At 40.3% G+C, this 16906-nt stretch overlaps 2 protein-coding genes across 2 annotated transcripts in view; both read left to right on the top strand.

Moving 5' to 3' along the window:
• LOC140714176 (secretory carrier-associated membrane protein 5) overlaps positions 1-16906 on the top strand; it is a 366120-nt gene that overhangs the window by 171569 nt on the left and 177645 nt on the right. The gene's annotated exons all lie outside the window — the stretch shown is intronic.
• Positions 1-16906, top strand: part of LOC140714472 (dual oxidase 2-like) — a 109024-nt gene that overhangs the window by 21360 nt on the left and 70758 nt on the right. Inside the window, exons 8-12 of the mRNA XM_073025767.1 lie at positions 2744-2834; positions 5524-5626; positions 8800-8972; positions 10688-10863; positions 12488-12606. Of these exons, the coding sequence (XP_072881868.1) occupies positions 2744-2834; positions 5524-5626; positions 8800-8972; positions 10688-10863; positions 12488-12606 (662 nt within the window). The remainder of the gene's footprint in view (positions 1-2743; positions 2835-5523; positions 5627-8799; positions 8973-10687; positions 10864-12487; positions 12607-16906) is intronic.

The raw sequence follows: 16906 nt of genomic DNA, 5'->3' as shown, positions 1-16906 counted from the left end.
ATTGGATGGCACCCAACACCTCTCTTCTGGGTTATGCTTTCACAGTTGACCAGGTACTGTACACCCGATCTATGATGACATAAATTCATTAACCAGCAAAGGGTGTACACTAGACCAACTCCTCCCTCCTAGGTTCCGGAAGTGCAGGCTCAGGTGGGTTGAGTGGTCCAGATAAAATGGGCTCGAAGCTGGTCATGGAAGCCAAGGGTGACCAAATGTGATGCTGAGGAATGGTGGCAGCTGGAGATAACAAGTGATTGGATTGATGTGGTGGGTAATCTCGAAAGGACCAGTGAACTGATCTGCAAGCCAGAATAGTCTGCCTGGCTTTTTGTATGACAACAGTAGGCAATTAGGATGGCCATCCAGGCCCACCTCCAAGCATTCCAGTAGTGGTGAACCAGGGCCTGGGTGGTCAGGACCCCCACCACTGCATCCTTCATGGGGGAACAATGGAGGCTGGTAGCCATGAAACACTTTAAAGGGCAACATACCCATGGCAGAGGAGGAGGGTAGATTGTGGGATAGCACGGCCTAGAGAAGATACTTCTTCCAGATGAAAGGGTTAGAGGCAGCAAAGCACTGCAGAAACTTTGCCACCTGCTGATTGGCTCTTTCTGGCTATCCATTGGTCTATGGATGATAGCCAGAGGACAAACTCACTGAGGTGCAGAAGAGGGAACAGGATGCTCACCAGAATTGGGAGATGAATTGTGGGCCCTGATTGACACAATGTCCTGAGGGAAGAGACGGAGTCAAACTACATGTTGAAGGGATGGTCTGCTGTCTCAGGGGCTGACAGAAGCTTGGGGAGGGCTTTCAATTTGGCTGCGTTGGAGAAGTGGTCCACCACTGCAATGACAACCATGGCCATGTCAGAAAGTGGCAAACCCATGGTGATTTAATCACAGGTGTTGAGGGAGTGATAGAGGCCGCAGCAGCCTAAAGAGTCACTGATTGGAGGAAATGGACCAGGCATGTTGAAGGCAGGCAGAGACAAACTGACATACATTTGCAATCATGGTGGGCCAGCCAAAATGCCATCACAGAAAATCCAGAGGTCGTCATGTATCTGGATGGCCAGAGTGGTGAGGAGTGGATCCACTTGAGCACATTGCCACCAGCACAAACATGTGGATGTCAGGTGTGTCAGCCAGAGCAGGCTGGTGCTCTAAAGCCCGGCAGATCTGGTTCTCAAAATCCTAGAAATTCCTTCCTGTCTGTGTTTTAAAAGTATTCCATTATTTTCCTGTGACACAAGTATTATGATGATAGTAATATAGCCACAGAGTCCCTTGGTCTAGTGCCTTAGGTGACCATACTCTGCTGGGTTCACTCATCCTGTCAGGGAGTATAGAGGAAGTTTGACCTAAAAGTAGGGCAGCAGAGATGATTTAGAAGTGAATGATAACTTTAACAATAGACTGCAAAAGTAACAAACCACAAAACAAGAGAAAACAGATATTACAGACAACAAGGTAACTGCAGGCTAGCTGTAACTGGTTAGGGGTTGCTGGTTCAATGAGTGAACAAGGACTGTGGATGAGAACTGGGTTTAAATAGGTTGCAGGTGATGAGTTAGAAACAAGTGGCAGGTGATTCCTATTAGCTGGGTGGAGACTGGGAGGTGCCTGAATGTGCATGCCTGGCAGGCTGATCTACTTCTGATATATTGCTGGAACTGTTTAATGTATCAAAAAGAAAAGGTAGCTCAGTTCAACTGACTGAGATCTGAGTTATTGGCTCAATCTCTATTCAAGGGACAGAGTATATAAATATTAGTTATCAATTCATATAAAGTATCATGCAAGAGGCTGGATCAAGTCAGCAGATCAGGCAGTATCAATGGAGGGAAGTGGACAGTCAACATTAAATGTTAAATGCTGACTGTCCATTTCCCTCCTTAGATACTGCCTGATCTGCTGAGTTTCTCCAACATCTTTGTGTGTTGCTCCAGATTAGCATCTGTAATCCCTTGTGACTTTCAGTTAAATTGCACACTTACTTACGAAATGGTACAGCAAAGGTCTGTCTGTGTATGGAATTTTTTTGCTGCTCCAGATTCTACACCAAAAATTGCTCCTCAAGCAACATTACCAAAACAAGCCAACAGGATATTCATTTCAATTCTGTTGGCAGCTGTGTTTGCTTAAGGAACAAGCGTAACCATACTTAAAGAAAAAAATTAATTATCTGTGAATTGAGTTGTATGAGCCCAATACTTTGAGATCATAAGACATTAAGACATAAGAACAGAATCAGGCCATTCATCCCATTGAGTTGGCTTCACCATTCAATCATTGCTGACTTAATTTCCCTCTCAACACCATTCTTCTGCCTTCTCCCCATAACCTTTGACACTGTGACTAATCAAGAACCTATCAATCTTCACTTTAAATATACCCAATGACCTGTCTTCTATAGCCTTAGGTGGGAATGAATTCCACAGATTCACCATTCCTGTCTGTGTTCTAAACAAATTCCATGATTATCATGTGACATGGGTATTAAGGTGACAGCAATATAGCTACATAGATCCAAGGTCCAGTGCAGAGGTTTCCAACCTATTTTTATTCCATGGACTCCTACCATTAACCAGGAGGTCCATGGACCCCAGGTTGTGAACCTATGCTCCAGAAGGAAACACGTTATATTTTAATAAGAATACCAGATATTAGAAAAATGTAAAGGCAGTTCTGAAATTGTGAGCAATAAGAATACTTGCTTCTATTTGATTCTCCAGGAACAGAACATGCCACTTTCGACGGGTTAAGAATGTTTATAACAGAGAAGATCCAGCACTTCGTGTTTGCAATAACTTCTGGAGTCGAGAGGTATGGCAGCATTATTATGACACGACTGAATGAGCATTTAGGAGGACAAAGCTTCTGACTGCTCTGTGGCAGATTGTGAAAGTGAATTTAATAGTGGCCAAGTATGTACCCACTAGATCCATACAGAGTTACTGTGAAACCTCTGGAGTAATGGGTTCAGGAATAGCTTCTTCACCGCTGCTATCAGATTTCTGAATGGACACTTTCCCATGAACCATGAACACTTTCTCAGTATTTTTCCCCTCTCTTTTTGCACCAACTATTTAATTTATTTTTATATATGCTTCGTATGTTAATTTATAGTTTCTATTTCAATGTGTTACAATGTACTGCCACTGCAAAGCAACAAATTTCACAACACATGCTGGAGATGTAAAGCCTGATTCTGATTCAGATTCTGGTAATGTGCTGCTGATTCAGTAACATCCTTCAGGAAAAGGAACGTTCCTTGCCCAGTCTCATCTCTGTGTGATTCTGGGCCTTGATTTTTAGCATCCACTGAAATGGCCTAGCCAACCACCTGTGAGCCACGACAAGTGGCACTTGATTACACACATTATTCCCAGCTTTCATGTCTGGTTTTCATCAAAGTTAAAAGTGTGGAATTTCTTTGATTGAGTAAATTATATGTGAACTACTAGCTTTAAATATATGTTAAGAATCTCAAAATCAGATTTAATATCACTGGTATATGTCATGCAATTTGTTGTTTTTGTGGCAACAGTACAATGCAATACATAATAATAAAAATTGTGAATTAAAGTATATAAAAAAGTGAAATAAGTAGTGCAAGAAGGTAGTGAGGTATTGTTCATGAATTCAAAATCCATTCAGAAATTGGATGGCAGAGGGGAAGGAGACAAAACAACATGACCCAGATGTACCTGCAATCATTGCTGCTTTCATCTTTGTTATATTGGTCATGGTTGACTGATTATCTGTTCCTGTTTTTGCAATAACTTCCTCAAGCAGGGAACAAAATAAATGGTCCGTATCCTTTTTTTTCTGTGTTGATGGTGTAATGGGTAAGTTATTGATCCAATACCCAGGGGATGCACAATTTATGTAAAGACAAAAGGTCATATCTTCTTAGATGAGGAGCTTAAAAGTTAGAATTAAAATATTTGTGTTAATGTAAAAGTGACATTAAAAACTGCTACATTCCTGAAAATACTCTTACAGCTAAGTAGTGCCTTTGAAAGAAAGAGATCCATTTCCTGCATGAAGATTGATCTGCATGTGATCTAGTTCCAAATCTTTTTTATGCTGTGGACCAATAACATTAAGCAAGGGGTCTGTGGACCCCAGGTGAGGAACCTTTCCTCTAGACTCATCAACCTGGTTGAATCTTAAGATAAAAAATTTAAGATTAGCTTTGCTACATGTACATCGAAACATGCTGTACAGTGAAATGCATTACTTGCATCAACGATCGACACAATCTGAGATGTTCTGGGGGCAGCCAGCAAGTGTCAACACTGCCAACATCATATGCCCGCCACTAACTTGTACGTCTTTGGAATGTGGGAGGCACCTGGAGGAGACCCATGCGGTGACAGGAAGAACATGCAAACTCCTTACAGACGGCGGAAGGAATTGAACCCCAGCCTTAGAGTTGGCACTGTAAAGCATTGCACTAACCACTACACTACCATGCTGACTCTCTAAGGGTGTTTAAGGATGGACACTAAATACTAGTTTTGATAGTAATGGCCACATCTTGTGAAAAAATGAACTAAACGATGAGTTTTATCAAAGTGATTGACCAGCCTGGGAAGTAATGGCAAGAGATCTGATATGGTCATTTCTTTTCTACTTCATACTTAATAAAATGTGACTTTATTATATAATGGAAAACAAATCATATAATAACATACATCATTAAATCACCATTAAAAACTGTGCTGCATCTATAATGATGAGCATCAGTTGAAATTGCTGGTCCAATTCGAATCATTACCCTCCATGTGATAAATAACAGTTTCTCTTACAATCTTAATTTTGTGCCATCTTTAACAATTTTCACCAATTTATAGTGGCCATTTGCAGAATTTTGTACAAATTTGTATGGCACGCTCATGTAACAGTTAGTATAAAGCTACTGCGGTGCCAGAGAACCTGATTCAATCCCTGCACTGTCTGTAAGGAGTTTGTACATTCTCCCCGTGACTGTGTGGGTTTCCTCTGGGTGCTCCAGTTCACACCCACAGTCCAAAGATGTCTGGGTTAGTGGGTTAATTGGTCACATGGGTGAAATTGGGGTCACTGAGCCAGAACGAATTGTTACAAGCTGTATTTTGAAAAAAATGTTTAAATTATTGCCTAAATATCCACTCCCCATCAGTAGCATGGGATATTTCAAACATTTGAGACAGTACATTGTTCATAGTCATTGAAGCTCGAGATGACTCTGGAATGAATTTTGAAAGCTCAAATTGTTTTAAATGTGTTAGAACCTCTGAACAGGGATGATTGGCTCCTTCTTTTATAGGAAATCTGTAGAGGATCACACAAAAGCAGAGACATAAATGTAAATGATGGCTTTCCATCACTATGCACATTGAAATACATATTAATTCCTTCAATACTCTATTAATCATTAGATGTTTATTGGTGACATGGCTTTTATTAGTTAACTGGTGGACATCTTCCACCGAATGGACCTTACCTTTGTTGATTGTGGTTTTAGAATTTGAATTTTAAGAAAGCAGAGGACATAGATGAGCTGATACTGGGAATGGCATCGCAGCAAGCTGAAGAAGAAGACAATATCGTGGTGACAGACCTAAGAGGTAAAACACTGCCATTGTTATAATATCCGTGCCCCACTCAGTGAAACAGAACACAGAGACTGAGTGCATCAGTATGCTCTGGTGCCCCAGTAGTTGATTCATATCCTGTTTATTTGCATACAATTTAAACTGACAGATTGTCATCACGTCTGCAGGCAAAGTGATGACTTCAAAACCACTCACGACTGAAAATAAATGTCCTCTATCCCATGAATTTGTTTTAGAGCATAGGACATGAAACACTAGAGCACAGTACAGGCCCTTCAGCCTACGATGCTGTGCCGACCTTATAATCTACTCTAAGATCAACCTCAGCCTTCTCTCCTCAATAGCCCTCCAGTTTTCTGCCATCCATGTGCCTATCTGAGAGTTTCAGAAATGCCTCTAACGTATCTCATATCTAACTACATCTGTTAACTAATGTATCAAGGACAAGTATGTGACTGTGACTGAGGTAGGTAGGGGATCCAAGATGTAGTGCTGCTTTTAAAAAAAATCAGAATCAGAATTAAGTTTAATATCTAGATAAAATAAGCAGTGCAAAAAGAACAAAAAAAAAGTCAGATACTGTATATGGATTCATTGTCCATTCAGAAATCTGTTCCTCAAACGTTGAGTGAAGCTGCTTATCTAGCAGTAATAAGAATGAAATGCATAATGCAAAACAAATTCTATATTGAATAAGGCACATTGATTAAAATGTGAGTCGTAAATAGATAAAAATATTACAACATAACAGTGCAGGCTGTATAAAATAGTGAATAATAAGACAAATTTTTGAAAAGAATATTTTAAATTGTTTATATTGAATTATCAGAACAATTGTTGCAACATTATAACAACAAGCAGTTAATTTAGTTAATGTGATCTGACAAATGTGTGTGATTATTTTACTACATGTATCTGAGGATGAACTGATTGTGTTAGTAGGTAAAACATTCTTCCCTGGGGCTTTCCTTCTTACTTATGCACCCTTTGTCAGTTTGGATGCTTAAATACTCACATGTTGTATATTAATTTGCACGTCCTCCCTATGAATGTTGGCGTTTCCTCAGGGTGCTCCGGTTTCCTCTCACGTGCCAAAGACATAAAGGTTACCAGATTAACTGGTCATGGTAAATTATCCTGTGTTTGTGCTAGGGTTAAATAGGTGGGTTGCTGGGCAGTGCAATTCATTGAGCTGGATGACCCGTTTCTGCTCTGTATCGCTAAATAAATTACTTAGTTAATTGATTAATTTTATTGTAGTTTCCACCTACCTTTACATTATAGTTTATAATGAACTGAAACACACCCATCAGTTCAACTGGTCAATAATGCTGAAATAGATAGTTTACATATATTTGGCCCATAACTTTCAAAACTTTTCCTATCTATTTACCTATTTAACTGCCTTTTAAAGGTTATTGTACCTGCCTCAAGCACTTTATTTGGCAGTAACACAGACAAAATGCTGGTGGAACTCAGTAGGTCAAGCAGTATCTACAGGAGGAATAAACAATTAATGTTTCGGAACAAAAACCATCACGAGGACACTTCCTCTGGCAGCTCTTCCACATACATACAATCCTTTGAGTAACAAACTTTTCTCTCAAGTTCCTATTAACTCTTTCCCCACTCCCCTTTAAACTACAGTACTGTGCAAAAGTCTTAGGACACACACACACACACACACACACACACACACACACACACACACACACACACACACACACACACACACACACACACACACACACACACACACACACACACACCATATCTCTGGTGATTTCCTTCTCCCCTCTCCCTTCCTCTTTACTCACCCATGATTCCTCTTTCCCTGCCCCCTTCCCCATTCCCACTCTCAGTCCACAATCGAAACCCATATCAGAATCAGGTTTATCATTCCTCATATCTTTCATAAAATACACTTTATTTGCAGCAACAGTACAGTGCAATACATAAAATTACGATAGTACTATGAAAAAGTCTTAGGCACCCTAGCTAAATACATGTGCCTAAGATTTTTGCACAGTACAGTATGCCTAAGATAAAGACTGAATCCATGCAGCTCATCTGTCCTCTTCATGAATTTATATTAGTTTCTAATGTTATTGGCCTAGAAATCTTACTACACAGTACATTATTTATGCTACACAATATAATTTAACTGGAAAATCATTCAGAAGATCCAGTGTTTATCTCTTGTCCAATGAAGTCTGTGGCTTTCTTTCCATTTCTGATACACCAACAATGTGTGCAGTGAAGCCGGCATCGTACAATAGATAGCTGGATGCATGTTACAGTACAGGATAATCTTAGTTCATTCATGCTGCAGAATATTTCAGCAATGAGCCCTGAAAGGCCATTCTTTCCACCATTCCTTCAACATGTAGCATTGATGCCAAGTGATTAAGGATGTAATTCTGTGGCTTTATAAAGCATTGGTCAGACTGCACTTGGAGTATTGTGAGCAGTTTTGGTCCCCTCATCTAAGAAAAAATGTGCAGGCATTGGAGATGATCCCAGAATGAGAGGGTTAAGAAATAAGGAGTGTTTGATAACTTTGGGCTTGTACTCACTGGTGTTTAGAAGAATGAGGGAGGATCTCATTGAAATCTATTGAACATTGAAAGGTCTAGATAGAGTAGGCATAGAGAAGATGTTTCCAATAGGGGAGGAGTTTATGGCCAGTAAATCACAAGCTCAGAATACAACGACATCCTTTTAGAACAGAGATGAGGAGGAATTTCTCTATCCAGAGGGTGGTGAATCTGTGGAATTTGTTCCCATGGGCAGCTGTGAAGGCCACATTATTGGGTATATTCTAAGTGGAGGTTGATCGCTTCTTGATTAGTAAGGGTGTCAACAGTTACAGGGCAAAAGCAGGAGCATGGTTTTAAGAGGGATAATAAATCAGACATGATGGGATGTCAAAGGTTACAGGGAGAAGACACAAAAATCAGTTTGAGAAGGATAATAAATCAGCCATGATGGAATGGCAGTGCAGACCTGATGGGCTAAATGGCCTAATTCTGCTGTGTTCTATGGTCTTGTGGTGATTTCTAGCCTAATGTCTAATTTTTGATACTACAACATTGGTATGAGAACTATATTTTTTGGTGTTCTGTAATTGTTGTATTACTTAACTGATATATTGTCTTCCTGACTATGCCATATACCTATTACAGACTTTATGTATGGACCTATGAGGTTCACACGATCAGATGCAGTAGCCCTTGACATCCAGCGGGGACGAGACAATGGTCTCCCAAGTTATAACCAAGTACGGGTGGCTCTTGATCTTGAGCCTGTTAAAAATTGGACAGAAATCAATGCTGAGCTCTCCAGGGAGAATCCAGAGGTCAGAAACCAGAATTACTTATTCCTATCTTGAGAAATGAAGAAAAAAATACTCTAAGTTAAAAAAAAATGATTCTCAAGAGAGAAATATATATGCCAGTGTTATTTGTCTTTTAACATAATAGTTATTCACCAAATTTTGCCTCTTGAAAAATTATAAACTCATTATTCTTTTGTTCCTCTCAGAGGAGTAAGCTTTTTTTGGCCACCGTGTCTGCACCAGCTATTTGAACGAGTTCTTTCTCTGTTGCTCTGCATTTTATTTATCCAGTTACTTCATGCAAGTCACTACCTGATCCTTTCCTGCCCTTTTTTTTCAGACAGCATATTGGAGATCATCAACCCCAATGATAACTGTAGAAATTTATACTTTGATTCTTACAATCACTGACCCAACTCTGAGTGGAAACAATTTTGACTTGTTTACTTTATCTAAATCCGTTGTGAGACTGGGCACTTTCAAAGGTCTATCTTGGTTCCTATAGTCTCCACCTAACTCATGTCTTTGCTGGCATTCTGGTAAAGACCCATCCACGCCATCTCCAACTTGTTCACATTCTTACCAATGATGTCAGGGTTAGTCAGATTAGGTGCTTTAAATGAAGCTTAAGGACCAATTTACACATGTAACGTGTTTGGCTTTGGAATAAAATAACTTCTAAAATCAAAATTCGCTACCAATAACCAATGCTTTTTGATTTGTTTTAAACTGTTTTATTTTCCTTAATGGGACTCTAGAGTTTAACCTTGACCGGTACAGTTGATAGGTATGTAAAAAGAGCTTTTAGCACATTGGTCTTGATAACTCAAAGTATTGAGTATAGGAGTTGGGAAGCCATGTTGAAATTGTATAAGACATTAGTGAGGTCTAATTTGAACCATTGTTTGCAGTTTTAGTCAGCTATCTACAGGAAAAATATTGAAAAGATTGAAGAGTGAAGAAAGAGAAAATTTACAAAGATCTTATTTATAGGGAAAGGAAAAGTTTAAGACTTTATTCTCTGGAGCATAGGAGAATGGGGGGGGGATCTGATAGAGGTATGCAAAATTATGAGGGGTATTAATATTGTAAATTTCCACTGAGGTTGAGTGAGACTAGAACTAGAGATCAATTGTTAAGGATTAAAGATGAAATATTTAAGGGGGACATGAGAGGGGAACTGCATCACTTATAGTGTGGTGAGAGTGTGGAATGAGCTACCAGTTGAAGTATTGGATGCGGGTTTACTTTCAACACTTAAGAAAAAGTCGGATCAGTACATGGATGGGAGGAAGTGGAGGGTATGGTCCAGGTGCAAAGTTGATGGGACTAGGCAGAATAATAGTTCAGCATGGACTAGATGGGCCAAAGGGGCTGTTTTGTGCTTTTCTGTATTATGACTCTTTTGAAATGGTGCTAATGTTCCACTGGGGCTTTACCTTGATATCAACATTCTTGCCTCTGTTAGAAGATTGTGAGTTCAAGTCTCAGTCCAAAAATTCAAGCACATCATTCAGGTAGGCACATCTTCAGAACTTTACCCTCTGAGCTAGAGCCTTCTGGATAAGGGACTTGTATTCACTTTCTGTTGGACGTAATTGATGTGTTTCTATTGAAAGAAAGCTCTTTAGCTTGGTGTTTTTTTTTGTTTTTCTTTTGTTTTCTTATGCTTTAAATTTTTCAAATATTCTGGATAACCTAATTGTGAATGATGTTTTATCTCTCCTGTAAACCAGCTCATTAAGCAATTAGCAGCACTATACAATAATGACATATCCAAACTGGAGATGTTTGTCGGAGGCATGCTGGAGAACAGTGAGAACCCTTCACGACTCTTCACTGCCATCATCAGAAAGCAGTTTGAGAACTTACGGGATGCAGACAGATTCTGGTTTGAAAACACCAAGAATGGGTGAGTTAAGGTCCTTCACTGTCTGTTGGCTGCACACTTGGCAGAAGGATTATTAAACGGTTTACAAAGACATGATTTGTAGTGTGGCTCATCTGAGTGAGTTTCTGGTCAATGCTGACCCTAGGGTGCTGATGGTGGGAAATTTGGCAATGGCAATGACATTGGATATCAAGGGTATTGCGAAAACATAATACACAACCACTTCTGATGGGAAGCTTCAGTTTGTTATTTTTCTTTATATCTTTTTATGAAGTCCTCTCTCACTCTATCATTGTGACTATATTGCTTTAATATAGGAGTCCAGATTGAATTAGGGAGCAACATCCGGCTGCAACACACAAGATGTTGGAAGAACTCTGTGGTTTAGGCACCATCTATGAATGAAAATTGGCAGTTGATGTTTTGGCATGAGATCCTCCCTCTAGTCCAGATGAAGGGTCTTAATCTAAAATGTCAACCGGCCATTCCCTCCTCATAGATGCTGCCTGACCGAATGAGCTTCTCCTGTGTTTCGTGTGCCGCCTCAGATATCGGCATCTGCAGACTCTTGTATCTCCAGCTTTGGCTGCAGCTTGCTAGAACATTTTTGTGTGTGCCAGTCAGAAGAAATTATGAAAATATTGTTTTTCATACCCATCAATCATATTGTTGTGGCACAAATGATAGACATATGGTCCCTGAAGTCCAGGATGACTCCTGGCAGAACAATCACATTGATCCCACTTGGTTGCACTTTCCCTGTAGGCCTGCACATTATTCCCTCTCAGATTCACTCTAATACTCCTTTGAAGGTACTGCTTGATCTTCTTCATAACAATGCACATAATATGCTGATGGAACTTAGCAAGTCAGTCAGCATCTATGGAGGCAAATAAACAGTCAACATTTTGGGTCGGGATTCTTCATCAGCATCAGGCCTCAGCCTGAAATGTCAACTGTTTACTCCCCTTCATAGATGCTGCCTGACCTGCTGAGTTTCTCCTGCATTTTGTATGTGTGTTGCTCAGGATTTCCAACATTTGCAGCATCTCTAATGGTCCTCTCCACAAAATGAATTCAGATCATAATTTCTCTCTCTGTAAAAAAGGATTTTCCTTACACCCACTCTGTGTATTTTCCTTAAAATGTTAAATTTCAGTTCTCTACTCTTTGAACCACTCTTCTTGTACACTTTTTTCAAATTCTCTTCCTTTCTCCGAGGAAAACAATTATCGCTTCTTTAGCTATTCTAACCTTAGAACAGAATTATTTTCTTCCGAGGACCATTCTATTAAATCTTTCTTGCACCCACTCTAGGACTTTCACGTCCTATCTGAAATGCGCTGATTATAATCAGACATCGAGGAACAAGATATGAGAATGGTATTGAGGATGGAGCTGGGAGGGATGAAAGAAGCTTAAATTTCTCATTTGTGCAGTTCTACTGGTTAACATAACCAATCTGATTAACTTATACTGAACGTTTTGACATTTTTCTTACAAGTAAACCATACTAGCAAGTGCTGACTGATTTTTTGGGATTGATAATAGTGTGTGAAAATATAAAAGGTTATGTATCAGTGTGAATTAAAAATTCTGTGGAAAGGAATGCTGTAAATAAGAATCAGCATTCTCTTTCTTTCAGCATTTTTACAGAAATGGAGCTTGATACCATTTGGAACACGACATTTAGAGATGTTTTGGTGGCAACAACAATTGCAGAGCGTGAGGATATTCAGAATAACGTATTCTACTTGAGGGAAGGTAAGCAGCATGGTGTCATGATTCGCAAGATATTTACAAACCTAAACTGAATTGTGCAGTGCAATGGACTACAAAGGATCCTAAGTAGAATTAAAAGCAAAACTCTTGCTCTGAGCATCACCTTAAATAAAGAGCTCCCAACCTTTTTAATGCCATGGGCCAATACCTTTAAGCAGGGGTCCATGGATCCTAGGTTGTGAATCCCTTCTTTAAATGGTTAAATTTGTTTTTGCTTTGTTCAAATATACTACCTTGCCTTTTTATGAAACAAAAACAAGTACAGAGACTCAGGCATACTGTTCGCTCTAAGCACTTCAGGTTCATCACAGTCAACAGCCTAAATTCTTCAATTACTTTTAGAAACTTCTCTGTATCCTTGTTAAGATGTTTCTTAGCTGTCGCCACTTTGATTAAAATGTCAATCAACTGCCTAATTGTTTCTCCTCTGGAGCAGTTCTGGAGAATCCTCACATAAAACGTAGTAAGGAATATTAGTAACAGGCTGGTTGCCAATAGTACAGCACCCTCTATTCGCTGAGAGTTTTATCTCTGACCCATTCATCAGTCTGAGGTTTGTAACTGTGGCTTGTTCTCATCTGCAAAGGTACTAATTAGCCTCAGTACTGCCAAGGTTCCTGGATGATGAATCTAGTCCTTTGTACTGACTGATTTTGGGATATTCCTGCCCTTTGTGCTTCATAGTTTGAGGTCAGCTAACTCTAAACAGACTGGAAATTGGACCTGCTTATTAAGAACCAACTGTTCATTGGACAGTACGCAGCAGGAACGGACCATTTTAACAATTTGAAGTGATACACTAAGTGATGGAGGAACTCAGGCAGCATTTGTGGAGGAAAATGGGCAGTATGTATCTCAAGTCATGACCTTTCATCTGGACTAAAAGATAGAGAGGAGATAGCCAGTAAAAGGAGGTGGGGGGAAGGGGTTTAGCAGGCAATAGGTGGATCCAGGTGAGGAGGTGATAGGCAGCTGGTGGAGGAGTGAGAGTGGGAATAGTGTCAGAAGCTGGGAAGTGAGAAAGGGTTGAATATAGTGGTATCTAATAGCAGAGGCAGGTGGACCCTGGAAGATAGGGGGTGTGGGGATAGTAGCCAGTGGAAGGTGTGTGGGTGATGGGCAGGTGGAGAATGGGAAAGAGACAAGGCAATGAGGGCCAGTTGGATCAGGAGGAGTGAGAAGAGACAAAAGGGGCAAAGGAGGAGCGGTCACTGGTTGTATGACTGTTTGAACAATTTAAAACTGCTTTCTGCTTGAAAAGAACATTGAAACAAAATTTGATATTAAACTTACAGTAAGTGGGGAAATTTTGGAACAGTGCCAAAAATTTGGTGGAAAAGACAGGTCAACACAGACTGATGACATTTGAAACAGTAACTCTGTTTATCTCTCTACAAATGCTGTAAGATCTGCTTTTATTTTGGGATTTCTAGAATCCTTTGAATATTATCTTGGTATGAATATCTGAGGCAGAACCTTAAGGAAAAGAAATTGATTTTTCTTTATCATTTAGAAGGTATTCTTTTATATATGATGACTCATAGACCAATCCCATTTCAGTACTAATTTTCTCTGTAAACTATTGTCTCTATATTGGCACCGGTTCAACTGCATTCCAGCTGCTATTTGCCATCAGCAATTGGCTTATGCAATCAAAAAGAAGGCTGCCTGTGGCTCTACTTTTTAAGAGTTTGAAAAGATTTGGTTTGTCACCAAAGACACTTTCAAATGTCTGTAGCTGTACAGTGGATAGTATTCTGACTGGTTAATGACAACCTGGTATGGAGCCTCCAATCAACCATAAGGAGGCAGTAGCGGGTTGTAGAGACAGCCAGCTTCATCACAGGCACAACCCTCCTAACATTGTGAATATCTTCCAGAAGTGGTGCCTCAGAAGGCAATCTCATCATTAAGGTCCCTCACCATCTAGGACATGCCCTCTTCTTCTTACTGCCATCAGAGATGAGAAACAGCTGCCTGAAGTCCCATTCTCAAAGATGTAAGAGCAGCTTCATCCCTGTTTCCATCAGATTTCTGAATGGTCCATGAACACTGCCTCATTATTCCTTTTTTTTTGCACTATTATCTATTTTTGTAATTTATAGTGTTTTTTTGTATAAACTCATAAAATAATTGAAAATTACCTCACATAAATAGACCATTTGGCCCATCTAGTCCATGCCAAACCATTTCAACAGCCTACTCTCATCGACCTGCACTGGGTCCATAGTCCTCCATACCCCTACCATCCACGTACTTATCCAATCTTCTCTTAAACTTTGAATCAAGCTTGCGTGCACCACATGATTTTACCACTTTAATTTGCATTGGACATCTCCTCCTCTGTAATCTAGGGTTCATGAAGTTGACAGTGCTGTTTTGCCTTCATTCTATAGACTATGTGTCTGTTTCCTGAGTAAATACAGATGCAAAAAGAGTTTAAAATCTGCCCCATCTCTTTTGGCTCCACACATCGATTACCATTCCGATCTTCTAGGGGACCAATTTTGTCCCTTGCAATCCATTTGCTCTAAATATATCTGTAGAATCCCTTGGGATTCTCCTTCACTTTGTCTGCTAAGGTAACCTTATACATTTTTTAACACTCCTGATTCCTTTCTTAAGTGTTCTCGTACATTTCTTGTACTCTATAAGCACCTCATTTGTTCCTACCTGCCTATACTTACAATGCACTTCTTTTATTTCTTAACCAAAGCCTGATATGTCCATACATAGCCTCCTCTACTGCCATGATGAGGCCAAACTCATGTTGGAGGAGCAACACCTAATCTACAGTCTGGGTAGCCTCCAGCCTGGTGGTATGAACATTGAATTCTCCAATTTCCGGTAATTTCCTCCCCCTCCGCCCTTCCCCTATCCCAGGTCCCTCTCTGCCTCTCTCCCCTTTCAACTTTCTGCTTCTTTATCTCCACAGTTCTTTCATGCTTATCCCCTCCCTCTCTGCCCTTTATCTTTCCTCTGATTGGTTTTCCACCTGGCACCTCTAGGCCCTACCCCCTCCCCTATCTCTCTTACTGGGCTTCAGTCCTCTCTTCCCCCCCCCCCCCATTCCTGATGAAGGGTCTCGGCCCGAAACGTTGGCTACTCTTTTCTCACAGATGCTGCCTGACCTGCTGAGTTCTTCCAGCATTGTGTTCGAATCCCTTGGACTATTGGGTGGTCTGCAATATAGCACCATTAGCATGCTCATACATTTCTTATTTCTCAGTTTCACCCATAATGCCTCACTAGATAAGTCCTCCAGTCTGTCCTGACTGAGCACAGCCGTAACATTTTCCCTGACTAGTATTGCCACTCCTCCTCCTTTAATCACTCATGCTCTGTTGCACCTAAAATAATAAATCCAGAATATTGAGCTGCCAGTCCACAAGACCATAATACATAGGAGCAGAATTAGGCCATTCAATCCATCAAGTATGCTCTACCATTCCATCATGGTTGATCCCAATCCCACTCATTTTCATACACCTGCCTTCTTGCCATATCCTTTGATGCCTTGACCAATCAGGAAACTATCAACTTCCACTTTAAATATACCCATGGACATGGCCTTCATCGCTATCTGTGGCAGAGAATTTTACAGATTCACCACTCTGTGGTTAAAAATAAACAATCCTTCTTACCTTTGTTCTAAAAGGTCACCCCTCAATTTTGAGGCTGTACCCTTTGGTTCTTGATACTCCCACCATAGGAAACATCCTTTTCACATCCACCTTATCTAGTCCTTTCAACATTTGGTAGGTTTCAATGAGATCCCCATGCATCCTTCTAAATTTAAGTGAGTACAGGCCCAAAGCTGCCAAACGCTCCTCATATGTTAACCCCTTCATTCCCAGAATCATCCTTGTGAACTTCCTCTGGACTTTCTCCAATGACAGCACATCTTTCTGAGATATGGGGCCCAATACATTGACAATACTCCAAGTGCGGTCTAATTAGTGTCTTATAAACCCTCACCATTACCTCCCCTTGAAATAAATGCCAACATTATGGTTGTCAATGTCTTATTCTCGTCCACAGAACCCCCTTCCTGTTTCCCTTACTAATGAATCCCTGACATCCACAGTTCACTTCTTCTCCCTACTTTCCTTCCAAGTCACAGAGTCAGACTCAGAGCCAGAGATCTGATCGCTGTGGACTTTCCTCTGCTAGGATTTTACACTGTTGCTGCCTAACAACAATGTTCACATCATATGGCAGTGATTCTGATTCCAATTCTACCAATCTGCTTGTCTTTGGGATGTGGGAGGGAACTGGAGCA

The sequence above is a fragment of the Hemitrygon akajei genome, chromosome 21 (genome assembly GCF_048418815.1).
Source record: "Hemitrygon akajei chromosome 21, sHemAka1.3, whole genome shotgun sequence".
Lineage (NCBI taxonomy): Eukaryota > Metazoa > Chordata > Chondrichthyes > Myliobatiformes > Dasyatidae > Hemitrygon > Hemitrygon akajei.
The sequence above is the reverse complement of the archived record's forward strand: the minus strand, read 5'-3'. Positions and strand labels throughout refer to the sequence as shown.